This window comes from Eubalaena glacialis, chromosome 4, assembly GCF_028564815.1.
Source record: "Eubalaena glacialis isolate mEubGla1 chromosome 4, mEubGla1.1.hap2.+ XY, whole genome shotgun sequence".
Taxonomy (NCBI): domain Eukaryota; kingdom Metazoa; phylum Chordata; class Mammalia; order Artiodactyla; family Balaenidae; genus Eubalaena; species Eubalaena glacialis.
Window position 1 is genome coordinate 32698467 of NC_083719.1, and position 19969 is coordinate 32718435.

Sequence of the window (19969 nt, forward strand, 5' to 3'; positions counted from 1 at the left end):
TCAACATGTATACACTGATGTGTATAAAATTGATGACTAATAGGAACCCGCAGTATAAAAAAACAAACAAACAACAAAAAAAACAACTAATACTGAACTTTCTTTGGGTTATTTGTATGGAAATATGTTAATATAAATGTTTCAGACATTACATGAAATTTCTAAAAATCTTATATGTTCTGGTATAATGTTATAAGTCATAATTCTAGTTATTACTTTAAAATGTATATCTCAGAAATAACTAAATTTCCTTGTCAATTGCATTATTATGGACTTTCATCAAATCTTTAACCATGGTCATTTTTAAGTCTTTTGTCATTTATAGACAGTTCTGGGTGTACTCTGATGCTTTTGCAAAAATGTTCCTATAAAAGGGTTTCATCTTCAAGGAATTCATGGAAAAGACTCTGACAAGTACAGGTTTCTGGTAACTGACTATACTGTTGAACTGAATGAATAAGCATTTTCAGAACTCTTATGGAAAACTGATGAATTCATAAAAGTGCCAACAAAAGATCAAGATGAAAAAAAAATTAATTACATGGGACTGAGTGAACTGATGAGGATGATTATAATTTTTGTGACTTTCTGTTGGAATTAAAAAAAAAAAAAGAGTAGTGGTAACAGGTAGGGAGGCTATGAGCTGTAGTCATGTGATATGATTATTGATGACTGCCCAAGGCACGATAACAAAAATCCTATTTATTTTGAAAACGGAAGTGCATTAGTTACAGTGGGAATTTTTACATGCTATAAAACAGTCTTATGAAAAGATTTAGTAATGAGTTCCTAGCTTTTATAGGCCAGGGAACATATCTTATCTTTAAGCATTAGGTACTATTTTCTCTCAGAACCATTTACGTTCTTATACCTTGTCTGTGTGACTTTTCATTTACTAATTATCAATGTTGCTGAAGATTCATCTATTTATATTTATGAAAACTGAGCCTCTTAAACCTTATACAATTAAAAAAAAAAAAAATCCGCCTGCCAATGCAGGGGACACAGGTTTGAGCCCTGGTCCAGGAAGAGCCCACATGTTGCGGAGCAACTAAGCCCGTGCGCCACAACTACTGAGCCTGCACTCTAGAGCCCGCAAGCCACAACTACTGATCCCACACATCACAGATACTGAGCCCGCGTGCCACAACTACCAAAGCCTGCGTGCTTAGAGCCGGTGCTCCACAATAAGAGAAGCCACCGCAGTGAGAAGCTCGTGCACCGTAACGAAGAGTACCCCCGCTCGTCACAACTAGAGAAAGACCACGCGCAGCAACGAAGACCCAACGCAGCCAAAAATAAATAAATAAATAAATAAATAATAAAAAACGTTGAAGCCTCCTGTGCAGTGACTTGTAGTTTCCCCCCCCACTTCCATTTTATTATGTGTGGTGACCTTCATGGTACTAACTCACAGAGACTAGTCCTCTACACTCTTTAGCTTCTCCCTTCTAGTAAAAGTGCCTCACCATTAGCTTTGCTGACTGTGCTCTCAGCTGTGCTTCTCTTCTGCCCTGAGGGTGCTATGGAGTCAAAGACTGCTCTGATCTACATTTGGAGGTCGGCCAACTTGGGGTTAAACTATGACCCAGGCATGTGGGAAACACATTAACTAATCCATCACCCATTTCCAAGGCCCTCTTGCCAGGACTGGCTTCATGGGCCACGTGAAGTAGCACAGGGCTCAGCACTCAGGAGCGCCCCAGGCTTTGTTTAAATGCTCTGCTGGTGCCATCTTGAAATTCTGAATTTTACGTTGGGACTTCTGTTTTGAAAGCAAAGTTTGATGGGAAAGTGGAGCCTGTGCACAAGCAGAAGAAATATGCACTGTGTGTCCCCCTTTCCACGACACCCCATTTGCACAGAGTGTTTATGTTGCCCTGTGAACATGGGATTCAGGTGGATTTATGATGTGTGGGGGTTCAGTGGCTCAAAGTAAAAGTGAGTATAAGGTAAGTGTGTTACGTCTAAGACTAAGTTGGGGGGGTGAAGTGGCTGTGGGTGGGACACTGACAGCCCTGAGAAGTCACACTCTCTGAACCAGAACTTCCTTCCAACCCACACAAAACCCCACAAAGGACCAAGAAACATTATCATGTCTTTCTTACTAGTGTTCCTTCCCTGCATCAGCATCCATGTAATGCTGAAAATAACAATATAGAAGGAAAGAAAAAATAGGGCAACACGTAGTTTCTTTTTTTCTGTCTTTTTTTACTCAGTGAGATGTGCTGGTAGGATGCACATGTGTCAAGAAGTGAATTAAAAACAGTTGAGTTAGCTTTGTGCAGTGTTTCTAACGGTTCTGGGAAGAATGAAATACGTGCAAATACATGTGCATATATGAGTAATGAAATACAAAAATTGTGTAATTTCAGTGATTCCACATATAAATTAAAGATTAGAGTTAAAATTCACGCTAATATTTTAATTTTTCTTTACTTAGAACAACACTAAATGGCAAACAAAATACATCATGTTAAGAGAGAGATTTCAGAAGAAAGGAGATAGCTTTATATTTTAATGCCTTTAACGGCACTTTTTCCCCTGCTTTTTGAACAATGGATTTTTGCTCCATTTTTGTTTTTATTTTGCTCTGAGCCCCACAAATGATCCAGCCAGCCCTGCCTCTTCCTTCCTATAGAAGTTGGGAAAGTTAAAAGCTTGATTTCCCAGCCTCCCTTACACTTAGCAGTGGCCACGTGACCACATTCTGGCCAGCGAGCCATAGCTAAGTCCACTGGAAAGGCTTGGGGAAAACCGAAATGCCTGGTTCGAGGAGCAGACATTGATTGTACTGCCTTTCCCCTTCTGCCCTCCTTGAACAGTAATATCCTATTTGGTGCTATGTAGCCATCTTGTGACCATTAGGAAATAAACATAAGAAAAAAGCCAAAGGCTATAAAAGTTGGAGTGAAAAGCTAAGCGTCTGTGTCCTTGAGGGTCTTGTTGAGCTGCTGAGCCAACACCAGCAGGCATCAATCTAGACTTTTTTGTGAAAAAAATAATCCCCTACTAATTTTAGCCACTGTGAGCCTTCCATTACTCTTGTCCATTCATTACTAGTGGACTCGTGGGCCCTGAACTGCCTGCCTTGCCCAAAGTCTTTCATCAGAAGAAGAAAATTCCTCCTTCTTTTAGCCCTATTGTTTCCACCATCAAGGCTCTCTACCAGTTTCACAGGCCAGTGAGGGAGACAGGGAGGCAATGTCCTATTGACCCTTCCTTCTCTTCCTCATCCCTCTCTGCTATAGCTCCTGTGTTCCAGCACTCCTCTTAGCTGCTCCCAAACAAAAGGTTCTGTGATGATCCATCAGTGTAAGTAGGTACCTGGTGGAGGCAGCCTCAGACACACGCCAGAAACATCCAAAACCCAGACTCAGACCAGTCGGGTCACCCTGTAACTTTTGGACCAGCAGTAATTTCTCTTTCTTACAATTAAGGTAAGATAATAGAGATTGAAGTCAAGCAAATGAAAAAGAATTGACAGAAAACTCCACAGCTAACATCATAAGGAAAACTTAGTCTGGAGCCCTTCATAGTTAGATTTTTTTTTCTTCTTCTTCTTCTTCTTTTATGATCACTCCATCTTTGGTCCCCGCAGAAGCCCAGTTTCCTTGCCACGAGCAGCCGCCACTGACATCTCCCTGGAGACTGGCACTCGTATGATTTCAGCACATGGTAGAGGTCCAGTAATTAAGCACATACTTTCAGAGAAGCAAGGGAGAACAAGGGGCTCAGTCCCTCATTAAGTGCGATGACACCTGGGTGGGCCTTGTCCATCAGCATTGCTGTAATTAGGACACGTTAACAGGGCTGCTGCCGCCACAGCCCGTGTGTGTCCATGTTTGGCATATCGACTTAGGACATGAGACATAGTTGTTTTTAATAGAAGGGGGTTCGTTAAAACATAGCATTTCCCAGCAAGAATTAGGCATTTTATTATTTAGCAATCTCCTCCAATGGTTATAATAGCTTAAATATTTACCAGGGACTGTTGGGGAGCTCCTGTCTTTCACTAAGAGACTTTGTATTGAAGCTATTGCAGGAATATGGGTCAGAGTCCTCACTTGTCAGCTTATTGCAGGGTCAACCAAACTCCTGAGTTAGCTATATCCTCTGTTCTTTCCCCTCCCTGCTGTCACAACAGGAAAGACACAGAATCATACTCTGTTTGGCTCTCGAGACATGATGGTTAACATTTTGACGGAGGAGTTTGAAATCACTGCCTGAAAAGATCTCCCTACATAGCTGAATGAGACCTCAGCTATGGTTCATTGTCCAGAACGTGGTCACATGGCCACAGCTACGTGCAAGGGAGGCTGGGAAATCAAGCTTTCAGCTTTACCAACTTCTATAGTAAAGGTAGTTAAGATGCACAGTTCCACAATCAAATACCTTGGAAACACTCAAAGAGTTGAAGCCGATTGTAGCCATTGTAAAGCATGGATGACATTCTCAGATGAGCTGGAACAATAACAGATCCCACCTCGCAGAATTACAGAAGCAACAGAATGAAGTTATGTTGTATAAATGGTAAAGCACTTCACAAATGCAAGATTATTTTGAGAAAATCAATACCTTCTCCCTTTGTATTGCCTGTATGTGAGAGAAGTGGAGGCCCAGGCTGGCTGTTAAAGTTCAGCTTTTAGCTTAGATCTATGTGATGCTTAAATGAAACCCTCTTCCGCGATAATAGTGTTACCCTAAAAGCTGAATTCCTGGCTTACAGGTGTGAACACCACTGCTACTAAGAGACTCTAAAGAGGTCTGTTTCTACTTTGCAGGGACACTTCAGGAAGCACCTCCCTCGGCTTGGTCAACAGTAGTTCCTACTGCACTGAAGTGAATGTCATCCCTTGTACACACGAGCAAGGGTTAACCTCGGGCAAGATCTTGCTTAAACCACATGGCAATATCACACAGGTTCAGTGGGTTAGATACACTGCAGAGCATTTGGATAAGCCACATAATTTGTGCAACCTGTGCTTATCAGCAGCCTTCTCCAGTTCATCTGTGGTTTACTGGAAGCTGCTTACATGTGGGGTCTGTTTCTCTATATTCTACTCCTTTTCAGAAAGACACCAGATGTTTCAGTTAAAGGGAAAGGTAAGGCAGTACTACCAAACATCCCCTAACAGTAAATGTCAATCAATGACACCTACTCTGTCAAGTTCATCTTATTCCCTAGAGGAGTCAAGTTTAACACCAAGACTTCTACACTCAAGCAGGGTCTGCCTTGGGGTCATCTTCCCTGTAGCTCTAGGTCTTCTTGAAATGAATGAGAGCCTTGAACTTTTTTAATAGGGGAGAGTGTTTAAGAGTGTCCTAGTGCTAAAGACATTTGAGCATTGGCCTGCCCACCTAACTCAGAAGCTCAGAAGCCTCTTCTGAGTAGCTTATACAAGTCTGGACCAGTCCACACAGTTGTGTTTTGATGAAGTCAAACATGGCTAACTAAAGAACAAGGGGAGGCAAAGGGTAAAAGGCATGAACCAACAGTTCACTAAAGAATGATTTTTATACTAGACATAATTGAGGTTGTTCTGGTACAGGTCTTATCCGCTGGACTTCCATTAAACTCCCAGGGAAGGACTATGTATAGGTCTGAGAGAGAAAATAGAAGCTTGAAAGGCATGAGACAGTAATTTACCTGTGGTCCTATTTTATGGATTTCCACTTTTTCATTTTTGTGACAATCCAGAATCTATTATAACTAACATTTGCCGACCTTACCCTGGTGTACGCTATACCTTGACTCTACTACGTCAACTGAAAGAAGGGGTCAAATGAACTGACGGTAACACATGAGATTCTGCCATTCCAGTTTATTGAAATGAGTAAATTTATAGCTTTCTTTGCATACAGAAAAGTGCACAGGAAGATAAGTATGTACAAAACAATTGTGTGGCTGGTCATCACTTTCAAAATTTTTCTACTTTCAAAAATTCAATTCCCTAGAAATAATTGCCTCCAGTTAGCACATTTAGGTATTTGGACATATAAAATACTATTTCAAGTCTGTGTTGATAATGACTGAGTGGGAAGTCAGATGGAAAATGATGCCATACGTGATCAGCTATTATCATTCAACGTAAAACCACAGGACTTTAGCTCGGACTACTTGGAGCTAATCAGTCGAGGTTCATGAGGCCATCATCTTGTTTAGATCCTGAGCAGTCATCCTCTTCTTCCACCTAAAGATAACATTGTATGTGGTTGATTAACACCCACAAGAACCTGAGCACTAGGGGTCAAGAGACAACATTAAAAAACCCAACATAAACAAAACAAAACAAAACAAAACTCATATGGCAAGAACAAACCCTTTGAACTGTGCTGACAATAGGACTGAAAATGAACTGGAAAGGTTTCCAAGGTTATGAGGAGAAAAATATTGCAGGCATTAGATTTTTAATGATAACACCGCAGATTTTTTCCCCCATTTATCATCCTACTAACTGTAAGACTGTGTGGCATCAAGAAAGCTTTCCAGTTACTTGATAAAGGCCTGACATTACCCTAAGTAAGCACCTAACATGTTTGGCACTATCACATTTAACTTTGTGATGTGTTTCTCTTCAGAATACGGTCCTTCTTTGCTGAGTTGAGTTCAATTTTTCTTCAACATGAACTGTTCTTCTGGAACTTCAGCTCAGGAGGATGGCCTCCTATTCCATAGAAAGGATAAAGGTTGTGCCCATTTGCAATTCTAGTTACTGGGATTAGAGATTACTGAGAAGGCAGAGAGGCTTCAGATCTGTGAATCATTAGATTTTTTTGCCCCATAAAACTCTGTTGTTTGTGAAAGAGCGGTAATGTTATATAAACCCAGGAGTAAAAATGACTGAAAAGAGAATCAGAGGGAAAAGAAGAGGAGAGATGAAAAATGGTTTTCCCTCATTTGCAATAGCTAGCAAGAGATTGGAGAAAGGACAATTTTGCCCTTGAGAGAAGAATAATGTTCAGAAAGAGAAGTTATATCTTTAAAAACGTTCTTAGGTGTGTTCAAAGTCCCCAGAGAGAAACTGAACTTGCTTCCATTTTACTTTAAAAATGCTCTGTAAGTGATGGTCTGAAGCAAGGTTTAAGAAGGTGCCTTGTTCTACCACAATCTTTAGGTTTTATGCTCTGAAACAGAACCCTGAAACAGTCTGAACAGTAAGGATTTTAAAATTTATTCGAAACAGTATGATCTGAGGGGTTGTGGTGGCTGCATCACCCAGCCAGAGGGTACACAGCACAGTGTTCTAGAAGGTTCTAGGGACACAATAAACAAGGGTTCAAGGAGGGAAACTACTTCATTTACATTTAAGCTAGAGAGTTTAGGTTCTTAATTTATTTAAAGCCATAGATTCAGTTTAGCTAAACAGAAAGTGGAAGGCATTCTACAAGTGGAAGAGGCAGCAAGAAATAAGGCAACAGATAATATGTCAAAGCTAGAACAAGGGCAGAGGTCAGGACTTTTCTGCTTATTAGCTCTGTCCTTGACTACTAAGGCCAACCTTTTTGTTCCTCTGGATAGTCAGCATGCCAAGTTCCTAGAGAAGTGTGGAGAAGAAAAAACCCATGGTTAGAAATTTTGGGTTGACTATCAATGTATTAAATATTAAGTTATTATTTTAAAATGTCAGTCATAGTATCTCCTAGGACCGATTCAAGAGGATTGGATAAAATAGTCGATGTAGAATCTGTAATAAAGTGATTAACACAAGTGCTCAATAATGTTAGCTATTTTCTCCCATGGCAGTTGTCCTCCCTACCCCTCGATCTATATATTTAGCAGGTTGACCAAAATTATCCTTCCTTCATGACCTAAAGAAGAAAGGGCCTCCAAAGAGAACTCTAGTCAATTCAATTTAGCGCAAACAATCCTCCTACACTTTCAGTGCAGTTTGTTCCTTTCTATTGTTCGTGTGTGCCTCCCCTGGAGAGGAAGCAATGATGAGTCTCTGTCAAGACTTCTAGCCCTTCAACATCTTCCATATATTACGCTGCTTTATTAACATTAGAAATCATCTGGACGCTTGTTAAAATGAAGCTTTTCCTCAGCACCGAGGGGGATTCCTTAGGGCTGGGGCCCAGGAATTTGCCTTTTCAGTAATCTCACTCGGTTCTCTGAAGCTGATTTTACGGAAAAGCACTTTCAGAAATACTGTAATTACAGAAGTGGAGTGAGGGGGGCTAATCCAAATTGCAAATAAACTCAAATCTTATTGTTGGTATCAGATTTAAGATATTTATCTATTTAAAAGAATCCAGTTCTACGTGGGTCAAGACATAGTTTGGTAGTCTCACTTGAAGGGGGCAAGACTGAAAAAAAAATGGGTTTGGGTTCTTTTCATTCTTCCTGTTGTTCACCCCTTTCAAAATGCAGATAAGTCTCCTCTCCTCCACTAACTTCAACCTTTTAAGATTAAAGTTGCTTCCACTCACTGTTGAGAAAGAAAAACACCCCTTCCCCTTTCCCCTTCCCCGGTCTCAGTCTAAGTTGGTTACACACAATAACTCAGCGAGGATAAAACCCACCAGCAGACTCATGTGAGCTCATACTACTTTTGACGGAGGTACCGGCAGCTGTCACCACTTTGGGATTTAACACCGCCAGACTAGTTCAGACTAATTTGAGGCCACTCACAAAGAAATACGTATTGATTTGGGAGGCAGAAGTGTTGTGATCATGATCTGTTTGGCTGCCCTGTTTGGTGGCTTCAGAAGGTCTTCAGATTTTGAAGCTTCTATAGAAAACTGAGTAATTACTAGGAAGCTTTGCAATCACTTCAATATGAAGGTCAAAAATCTAGAAGGCTGTTATGTGTTATATTGAGTTTTACTTCCATACGGAAGTGAAATATCAAAAACACAGGATGACAGAAATCCATATCCATATGAGTATAGTACTGTTTTTTATATGTATGAGAACTCTATTCATAAATGTCCAGCCTATTCATTACTGAATTAGTTAAGTATAGCGTTCCATATCTTTTACTTCTCCATTACAGAGATTTAACTTCTTTCCGATTCTAAAATTAAAATTTCACCCTTACCCCCATGCCACCCTTTTTCACCAAACCTAAGCTTAGTAGGATCTTCTACTTACAGAAGTTAGGCAAAAGGATTTCCAAATGGATCCCTATATACATCAGAAGATGTGGATTGAGGAGAAGCCATCTATGGAGATAAAACCATCTAGTCAATAACTATAATTACAATTATAAGAAAACACCTATAATTAAGACTTCTCAGATCCCTTTTAAAAAAATCACTTAGGTCACAGACTAATCAGATATTGTATGGGTCTATGATGATTTGTGTTTGCCTGCTTGTGATTGATGTGTGTGTGTGTGTGTGTGTGTGTGTGTGTGTGTGTATATTATTTACATCAAAACCAAGTTTCAGAATTATGTTTGCCTCCCAATGCAAAATATTATTTTTATGAGCTAAGTAATTATGGGTGGGAAATTAGGAACTTAAATCTTTAAAAAATTTTTAAAGATAGTATTTTGGCTCAATTTTCTTTCAAAGTGCTTTCCCAAGCTAGGTTAAGTGAGATACAAAGGACTTTTCTATATGATATTTGTTTCTCAAGTTCAGGAGAGTAGATCCTGCAAAAATAATCTTTCCCCAGTTTGAGTTGAGGTTTACACTGCGATGGTTCTCAATGATAAATCTTATTCAAATGTCCTTTACCGTCAAAGATACAAGCAAGGTTAATTCAGGAGGCGGTAACTCTATGTGGCATGTACTTTGGAGCATCATCTTCTAATAGTTGATACTTACAGAGGCTGGTGATGAACGGAAAGAATCTTTAGAGAAGGGGTTCTCAAATGCATTGTCAGCAGATTTGGTAATTGGCAGGGCACCTTGTCTGGGAGCTGGCTTTGGTAGTTCTAGAAGGTGAAAAAGTAGTCAGTAGACAAGCTTTCCCCAAATACATGCACAAGTTCTCCAGTCAGGCTTATCTTAGAAATTAAGTTCCATACTTTTGAAATTGACATCAATGGAACAAAAATCACCACCAAATACCAGGACTCCCAGTGATTATTACAGGCAAATTCATCCCTTCTTGGAAGAGGAAGCCATGCATATTCGCTTGAAGTGGAAGAGATTCAGAATTCCCTCACTTAAAAGCACCTACATGGCAAACCTGCACCAAGCCTTGAGGCCAACACAGAAGTAAAAGCTCCGAGAGATTAAATCACTAATACAGTACAGCTAGCATTCAAATACTGGTTGCATTTTGAAGCTCTTTCGTTCTACCACACCTTTTTAACTTTCCTCATTAGATGGGTAGTACCGTCCATACATACCTACTCATGAAAAAATGAGTCCTTATCATACATACAGCCTCCAGGTGCCATGACCCATTGAATTTCAATAGCTCCTGGCAGCCCTTTTAAGAATTGTCACAAGAGGGCAGCATTGGGCCAGCCCTTAGAAACAGCTAACTAAGGTAAACAGTTAATTCCATAAGGTAAATGGTTAAGTTGTCTCCATAACCCCTGTTAAGCAAAAAGAGCAAGAGTAAAGCTGTTGGTGGGTCGGGAGAGGGTTCTTCTGAGGGACTCTGTGGGCCCATGTGACAGTGAAATACTTGTTGGTACAGTTGACAGAGAAGTAGGTAGCTTACCATTGATCTTTCTCAACAGTTGATTAGCGTCAAAGTCATCATGGTCTGCATTCTCCTGAGGGATGCCAACTTTGTTGTTGAAGTAGTTGGAGAAGGCACTTGAAGTCCCAGAGGAATTCTGTTCTCCTTTCCTTGCTGGCACAGTAGGTGGCTGCCGCAGTTGGAAGTCCTTAAACATTTCTTTCACTTCCTTGACTTCTTTGTCCCCAAGTGGGTCCAAGGCAACAAAGGCATCGCTGGAGACGTCCTTCGGAGGGCCAGTTCTGGGAGGTGGTTGAGGAGGAGTGACCAGGAGAGAGGAGAGCATGGAAGGGGGCTGGGCTGACACAGCAGGAGCTGGAAAAACATTGCTCTGAAACGGATTCCCCAGCGGGCTGGTTGATGACCAAGTATTGGGTGTCACGGATGCTGACGGGCCCCAGACTACAGGTGCTGGAGGTGAAGCTGAGGCTGCAAAGGATGAAGGCTGGTTCCAACCTGGAACAGCTGGGCTTGTGGTAAAGACGATTGGCTGACTGAATCCTGAAGGCTGACCAGCCATCATAGTGCCCGGGACCATTGTAGTGGATTGACTGAAGACTAAGGGTGCTGGGTTCCACGGTCCTGTCTGAGCAGATATAACTGGCACACCACCTGAAGGAAGGAAGTGGGATAAAGGACTTATCAGGAAACTAGCCTGAAGAGGATTCTTGAGTTTCAGAAAGTCAACTCTCCGGAGAGCAGTTTTAGAGAGCATCTACATGCCAAACCTTTATTAAGCCTTGAGGCTGACATGGCTTTTATTAGATTATTTCACTCTAAAGACGAATTAGCTGTAGCAAGCATTTAAATGCTGGTTGCATTTCGAAGCCCTTTCTTTCTTCCACACCTTTTTAAGTTTCCTCATTAGACAGATAATACAGTCCATAAGTACCTAGTCATAAAAAAGAAAATGAGCCCTTCTCATACGTACACTGATGTAATTCAAACAGCTAGAACAGAGCCTGTCAATAGCATGAACCTACGTGTTGAGTAAATACATTTACATATAGAAACCATGCTTGTTATGAAGTAAATTAATATAATCCATCAGATACTCTTGAGACACTGGTTTAATCTTTTCATTTGGCAACTGGCTCATGTCTGAGGTCTTATGGAGACTAGCTATCAGGCATGTGCATTAGGCTTTAACATGTTTACATCCTGAAGAAACCATTTCAAAGCTTCCTTGCTTTTAAATGCTGCCAAGGTGGACACAGCTATATAAAAGGATGATAAAATTTGGTTGATGCCTAGATAGTTTTAGACTTTTATATACAAAAATGGAGGAAAGGCTAGTTTTCCTAGGAGAGCTGTTTCAAATAAAAGTGCTTCCTGCCATGTGTCACTCACTAAACTTTGCCAGAAGTTAGAACAGAGTATTTAAAAGAGGAAGAGGAAGAGAGGGTGACGAGATAAAGTGAAGCAAAATAACAAAACAAACAAACAAAAAAAACAACCTTTGCAATGTAACTAACCGCCTGTATCCAGGCATCTGCTCTTTGTGGGGAAATGGCTCTATCACCTGCACCCTTGCCATTGTTGATTTGTAATTCATTAAATCACTAAAATCTAGGTCTCGCCAATGTGTGCCCTCCTCTCCTTGAGAAGCTCATTCCCTACATCTTGTTCTGATACGTAGCACATTTTCTCTTCTGCCTCTTCCCAAGTGTATTAATGACCCAGTTAAACTGTCACCACTAACAGAAAACCTAAATTCAGCCTCATACCTATTCACAAACGACACTGCTCTCAAAACCTACTTGCTTTGAGCTTTGGAGCAGAGCATCCTTTAGTTATGAACGTTTTCTAACCAAAGTAGGAGAAAGCCTTCAAACTTGGGTTAGGAATGTGTTTGTTTCCAGAGTGAGAAATATTTTTAAAATAACGTTCAGGGGCTGATATAGTAAGATGTTGTATCTTGAATTTTCTTGGGATTGGAGCTTGGTGTTACTTGACTCAACCGTCATCAGGAACAACAGCCATTTGGCCGTGAACACAAGGTGTGCTCACGAAGACTGCTGGGTTTCAGTGGTGGGTCATCTTACTAAATCAACATGCTTATTTTTGGGGTGAGGAAACTGGGTACAAGAATATGAATTATTACAATTGGGAGGGTCACAGTCTGTGACAGAGACTAAAACTCAGGCATACCACCTCCAAATCCAGCACCCTATCCTCCTGTTCTGTCTCCTTGGCATCAAGGTACAGAACTATATTTTTTATTAGAATGTTAATTCAAATACTGATTTGACATATACAGAAATTAGACTTCATGTACACTCAAGAGTATACATACAGGCAGACCTCAGAGATACTGCAGGTTTGGTTCCAGACCACTGCCATAAAAGGAATATGGCAATAAAGTGAGACACACAAATTTTTTGGTTTCCCAGCCCATATAAAAGTTATGTTTACACTATACTGTAGTCTAGTAAATGTGCAGTAGCATTATGTCGAAAAAAACAATGTACATATCTTAATTTAAAAATACTTCATTGTTAAAAAATGCTAACCATCACCTGAGCCTTCAGCAAGTCATAATCTTTTTGCAATAGTAACATCAAAGATCATCGATCACAGATCACCATAGCAATATAAGAATAATAAAAAAGTTTGAAATATTGCAGGAATTACCAAAATGTGATGCAGAGACACGAAGTGAACAAATGCTGTTGGAAAAATGGCGCTGATAGACTTGCTCGGCTCAAGGTTGCCACAAACCATCAATTTGTAAAAAACTCAATATCTCCAAGGTGCAATAAAATGAAGTGCAATAAAATGAGGTATGCCTGTATTCCTTTCACAACCAATCAAGGGAACAGTTCTCTTAGATCCTATAATACAGGCTTCTAGAAGTGGGTTGAGTTTGAACAAAGTTATTGCTGGCATTTTAAAACAAATTACTTAAATTTTATTAACTGAAGCCAGAGTCACTCACTAATAATTTACACCAATTGGATGTGCAAAAATTGGGTAGAATTTTACCATCTTTCATGTTGGATGACTTGCCTTCCCTTAGGAAAATGTGTGGCTTTAGTCCTAGATGGTATTAGTGGGAGTGGTGGTAAAAGAGAAAAATACTTTTGCGAGGAATTAAAGGCTTTCCCAGTGTATACTTAGGCCAGCCTTCATTCCCATCTACCAGATCCCATGCATCACGTTTCCAAGATATTTAAGGCCCTGCTGGAGAAAGGTAAGGAAAAAGAAAGTGTGGGTATAAAAAGTTAGTTTTATTAACCTTGAGATGATAGATTAAAGCACGGGGCAGCTAGTCAAAGCCGAAGGCTCAGCTTTCTACAATGCCCTTTCCCCACCCCCAGTTCTCCAGAGGAAACGGTCCCCCAGCTGGGTCCAGCGGAAGCCAGACCTACAACCTTCCATGGCTTGGCTGAGGATCCCTGCTAGTGGACAGGGGCTATACTGTAGGGCTCAGTTTGAGTCCCATGTCCAAACTGGGAAGAATCATCAGTATTCTGCAGTTGTATACCCCAAGGCCTCAACAGGGGCACCTAGCCAAAAAGCTTCACTTCGTCTGAATAAATTAACAGTTATAGGGTCCAGCTGTATTTTCAGGCTGACTTGTCAAATATCGGCTGTAAGAATTCTTCGGGGCATTGATATGAAACTACAAAGCTCTGCGATGTGGCCTAGTCGCAGGCACTGCATGCAAGCTCTCTATCCTTCTGCAGGGAAAGCACCAACCAGCTCCACTTGAGGGTGGAGGAGAAAGGGATGCAGAAAGGGGAAGACCCCAAGAGCTATGAAGTGCTTGGGGAGAGTCTCCTGATGGTGTAAATGCCAAGCAGAGACCTGGAACGAGTGGGCTTCTCACACCTGCAGGGATTTCAGCCACTCAGCAGGTGGGAAACAACCCTCCTGTTGCTACCACACTCCAGATATGATGGAACAGATTTAAGATGACAGAACCAAAATATTTTCCTTTGCCGGAAAACAGCAGGAAAAAAAAAGAGTCCTGATGATTGACTCAGCAGGAGGCAGAGAAAGCCAAGATCCTTGGTCAAATTTTACAAAATAGGGGAGAGTCTCTCTTCACCTATAGCCCCCCTCAGCCGCCTCCCAAGACAGAGTCTATTTGGAGCTTGTAGAGGAGCCAAGAAGTAGAAAAACAAAGAGAAGCTTCAGCAGGAGAGCAAAGACCATTGTCGGGGTTTCTGAAGACAGTTCCATGGAGGCAGGAGAGAGCTGGAGGCTTCAGGCAAAGGGTAGCAGGGCCAGCCCTCGGCCGAGTGGCTTTCCCTAATGTCCTGCCACAGAGTGGCTCAGTGGCTTGCAGAGCTGGTGACACATTTTTGAATGACAGCAGCATCACCTCTCAGGTATCTGATAACATTCCATCTCTTCCCTTATTTCTGTGTTCTTTTCAACTTCAGACTTCTATACTGTGGACTCACTAACTCTACTAAGGCACCCAACTAGCCAAAATACCAGCAAGGAGCTGCTAAGGCTTAAGTATTCAGAGACTGATCAGGATATATGCCTGTCTCACACCTACCATATGCCTAGAAACAGAACTGGGTTCAGAACCTGGCACTTTCATTCAATTACTCACACTTGCTTCAGATTTAACTTATAGCCCCCTCTTGGGGTGTATATCCCTTCCAAGAGGGATATTGGTTAAATAGGGGATAGGGCTTCAATTTAGTAATGGCAAATTGCATGGAAGACATGCATGTGGCTACTTTTTCAAATAGAGACGATAGACAAGGCTCTCTCATCTCAACCCTGTTTCTCCAATGAAGCTCGTCTGGGTTTCAGAATCCCTTACAATTGTCTTCAGTAAGCCATGACCAGTTGGTTCAGGTAAGTGCAATACTAAAAATGGATTTCTTCTCACATGCCAATTCAAGGAGTCAAATTCCAGTTACGAGTCAAGAGTACCTAATAGTGGTGGGTTGTACAGAAGTAAAAGTGGGAGAAAGGCTCCCTAGGATGCTCAGATCTTATGCCCCAGGAACCCCTATGGATACGAAGTGCTCCCTCCTATGAATTACCATCTTAGAGTGAAAGTAACAGAGCCAAACCTAACTCCATCTCTAAACACCTACCTAGACCCCCAAGGGGCCCTACTGGGGCAGGAGCACTGGTTTTGAAGAGGTCCAGGGGGTTGGTCTGTAGGGTTGCAGGTTGTCCTGTAGATGTCTGGCCTGGAGGTTCTGAGACGGGAGGAGCAAAGATGTCTGATGCAAGTAAGTCTTTTGCTGGAGACTGACAGGGCAGAGAGGGACACAGAGGAGTTACTCAGGAACAGTGAAATACAGCTCTATTCTGTTCCCTACTCTGTACCTCGAATTTGGGAAAACAAAAAGAGAAACTTTTTCCCATTATTGATAAATTACTATAACAAACTCCAAAAGACAAAAAAAAAAAAAAAAAGCCACAGATCCCGGCAATGGACAGAATATTGGGTCTTGGTGACTGATGCAATGGAGGACCTTCAAAGTGAAATCTATTTTGCTGATTTACACATTTGTATCTGTCTGGTCTCCTTATCAGCTAAACGCTTGAAGCTGGGAGAGAAAGGGGAACTATAAGTAAGTAGCCTAAATATTTTGATCCTTCTTCTGGATTTAAATCATTCTGCATAAAGATGATACAGTAGTCTAATCATTAGGCCAGCATACTCCAATGAGATTTTTTAAATGAAACTTATATAAACCACATTTTAAATTGCTTTTGAAGGAAGTGGTAATAGTAAATATATGTTTCTTTTAAGACAATGGATTGTTCAGTCATTAATCAGAGGAGACAAACTCAAGAATTTTAGACCACCACCTTGGACATGAATGCAATATGGGGGGTGTATGGGGGCGTGTGTTAGTACGGGGAAGGTACATAGGGAATCACAGGAACCCTTGCCCTCCCCTCCCAGAACATGATGATCAAACTTACCGGAGGTACAGAAGCATAGCAGCATTAAAAACGGAAAAACTTGTGTTTAGTTAATAATATGTGACGACATGCAAACGGAAAGCAGGGTGTGACAAATACTGCTGAGTGAGAAGCTTAAAAAGGGTGACAATTAGAGGAAAGTATTCCTGGAGAACGATGTGCCTTATCCCACCTTCTATTTTACAGCCACACAGGAAACTACAATAGCAGCAGGAAAGAGAGCTTGCATCACACCACCCTTTGGTACCGAACATGCATTCTGCCAATGGATATGTGAAGACAATTCACCTTAGCAGTCCTTCTGCCTCTTCCCGGTTTGGTACTTTGTGGAGGTGGGATAATGGCTATGGAGTCATGTGGTGAGGACTGGACAGAGCTTTCCAAGTCCTGCTTTACGCCATTCGGTACGGGCAGTCCTTTGGGAGGGCTTCCCACAAAAGGGTTCGGGGAGGATTTGATATGGAAGTCGTTCTGTTCTCTTTCAGATACCCCATTGTGAGTTCTCACTGCTGGCTGTGTTTGCGTACTTGATAAGGGCCACAGGCCTGCCTGAGCTTCCTGTTTGCCAGTCCGGTTAGAGATTTGGTCAAATTGCTGACCAAAGTAATCAACATCCCCATTCAGGGGCCCATTACTCAGAGGGGTAGACGAGCTACTCAAATTCTCTTTCTTCTGATCTGGAGATTTGAGAGAATCAGACGAAGAGGGTGTCGATTGGTCTGGCTGTGCAAAAGGATCGTCACGGAAAGGATCAGGGTTAGGGGTGGGAAAGAAGTTGAGATTGGCAGAAAAGGCATTTTCAGGCAAGAAAGATGCCTGAGGCTTTGGTCGAGGAAGAGAGCAGGAGGTGATGCCATTTGTTAAGAATAGATTTTCTCGTAAAGGATTCTGATTGGTGTCGATTTCAGAGTTTAGATCCACTAACAGGATATCTTTGCTTTCCTATCACATTTGGAAAGAAAAAAAAAGAAAGTGTTAGTCCATGTTGTGACTTCAAATGAGAAAGCTACATAAGATGACTAGGATTATCAAAATTTCCATTAGATTTCAGTCTTACTGGTTGACCATTACCTCCTCCCATCGCGTCCCTGAGTGCGTTTACTAGTTGTAGAATAGGTCCTCCCCGCCCCTCCCAGGCCCTTTTAAGTCTCAACTTCATTGGCCCTTCATTCAGTGAAATCTTACTGTTGTTTACTTTACATGTCTCCCCTCACCCTTTCAGACTGGCTGAGTTCATAATCATCATTGTTTCAATTCATGCCTTTGACAGTCTTAAAGGGAATTGATTTCGAGTCACTCTAAGTGACTATCTAAGTATATTGAGCTTGAAGGAAATGGCCTAGCCTCTCTTCCTACATGATGTACACTCCTATTGTACCCCCAGAGTCACCTAATATCACCTCTCTAAATGAGTGAATTCATTGCCTAATGTAGTCATATCTTATAATTCTAGTTATAATAAAGTTTAAAGTCAAATATATTTCCCTACAATTGGTCTTTCCTCTAGGGGGGCAAAGAAGATTTTCCCCTCACATCACAGCCTGCCAGGTATGCCTCTTTAAATACTTAAGGATCTTTTTGAAGGTGTAGCCAAGTTGGATCTCTCATTCTCATCATCCTAGTCTCTCCTCTGGACGTACTCTTTTGTCTATGTCCTTCTAAGAACATGATACTCAAAATACTGATATAATCTAACATAATATATCACATTAACCTCTCATAGTTGTACCTTTTTTCATAATATAGTTTAGTGTTGCCTGTGTCATGACAGGAGTCTCCTCTACTTAGTGGATAAATTCAACTAATGTTTAAGTCACCTTTAATTTATGTATAATCTAATCTTTAATTTATGTATAAGGTAGAGATATGGGTTTAAGAGTTAATTTGAAAGATATACTAAATGAATAACTCTACAAATTCTATTCCTTCCCTATTATTTTTCAGTTATGTTAATTATTTGGATTCTCAATTGTCAGATATGACATTCTTCTCAGCATAAAAGCGGCAAATTTGATAAATCTGACACGTCTTTATTCAGGTCAATGACACAACTAATTAGGATTCACCCTGGGATATAGCTGTCATACTGACAGACCTTCCTTCTGATTGACTTTGATCAATTAAATACTTAACTATGCTAGCCACAGAAGAATATAAACAATAAAAACTGTCGAGCTGAAATGGAAGTTAGTTTTCTAGCATTATCCTGGGCAGATTATTAAATATTTTGGTCATTGGGACAATGATCTCAAGGGAATATAAAATTCTCAAACTAGTAAATAAAAAGGGAGACTGAATAGGTCTCCTCAGCTTTAAGAGAAAAGAACAAAATTTTTAAAAGTTTAGGTCCTAAATCAGACCTAATTGGTATTCTATATTTTGGCTTCCTTCACTGTTAGGTATAAAGGCACAATTTTTAAAAGCCAGCTTGTCTCTTTATAACCAGAAGAACTTGTCAGAAGAGAGAGCTTGTAATTAAAAAAAGAAAAAAAAAAAAACTTAAAAAAAAATCAAAGAAATTGATTGGAAGGCTTCTTAATGTAGGGATCTTTAACAATCAAAAGGTAGGACAAAATGTATTATGAAAGCTTGTGATTGTAATATTTATTCATTTATTATGAGCCACCTCTGGGTTAGAACAGTTGGGTGTTCACAGCTGGTAGAGTTCTCCTTCATTTACTTCAGAAGAAGTCCTTAGGACACCAAACAGGAGCCACAATGTTAGACTTCTGAATAGTCACCCTACAAGTAAAATGTATAAGGCTCTCCTCAGGTTGAGGTTGTTGTTAATCCAAGATTAAGAGTCTGATTCATAGACTACAACTGAAAGATGTAAGACTTCTCGTCCACCCCCTTGGTCAGCATTTCTTTAATTCTGTGTTGTACTGTAAACACTGCATCCACGTGGCCGTCATGTAAGCACCTGAGAGACAAGAACTGAACATGAAATATAGTCCCTGCTGTTAAGGGGCTCCAGTAAGAGGGTCAAGCAGGCAACCAAGAAGGTGTCTGCACAGACAAGGTTTAAAATACTAAGTTCTAGACTAGCTCTTCTCCAGGTAGCTCATCTTGCCTAACCATTCCAGCCTACCAAATCCTGGACCTCCCTACTCAAAGCCTTCAGTGACTTCCTGCCACTCCCCAATATTAAAATAATCTCCATTAGCCAGACTTTCAAAATGACCCACCAGGCGACCTCGTTCACTTTTAGCCTAACTACTACTCTATTTTCCTACATACTTCAAAGACCCAACTCAAGTTCAGATTCTTTACAAAGGTTTTTCTCATTGATCCTTCTATTTCAACTTCACCTGTGCCCACCCATGGCATCTTACGTATATATGACACTGTGCTTTGTGCCCTGATTCCCATCCCCATACCAGATTTGATGGGGAAACCACACTTTATGTT

The 19969-nt window shown here is 40.9% G+C and overlaps 1 protein-coding gene across 6 annotated transcripts in view; it reads right to left on the bottom strand.

The window, feature by feature from the left end:
• Positions 1-5837: 5837 nt before the first annotated feature.
• Positions 5838-19969, bottom strand: part of DAB2 (DAB adaptor protein 2) — a 52901-nt gene continuing 38769 nt past the window's right edge. The window contains exons 10-16 of one of the 6 annotated variants that reach the window (XM_061189206.1): positions 16847-17500; positions 15715-15874; positions 10628-11260; positions 9778-9887; positions 9098-9168; positions 7503-7538; positions 6140-6194 (exon numbers count right to left, since the gene is read on the bottom strand). In XM_061189206.1, the coding sequence (XP_061045189.1) occupies positions 9103-9168; positions 9778-9887; positions 10628-11260; positions 15715-15874; positions 16847-17500 (1623 nt within the window). In that variant the 3' untranslated portion in view covers positions 6140-6194; positions 7503-7538; positions 9098-9102. Of the gene's footprint in view, positions 6195-7152; positions 7539-9097; positions 9169-9777; positions 9888-10627; positions 11261-15714; positions 15875-16846; positions 17501-19969 lie in introns of those variants that run through there. The other 5 variants (XM_061189205.1, XM_061189210.1, XM_061189208.1 and 2 more) reach the window with 5 other exon arrangements.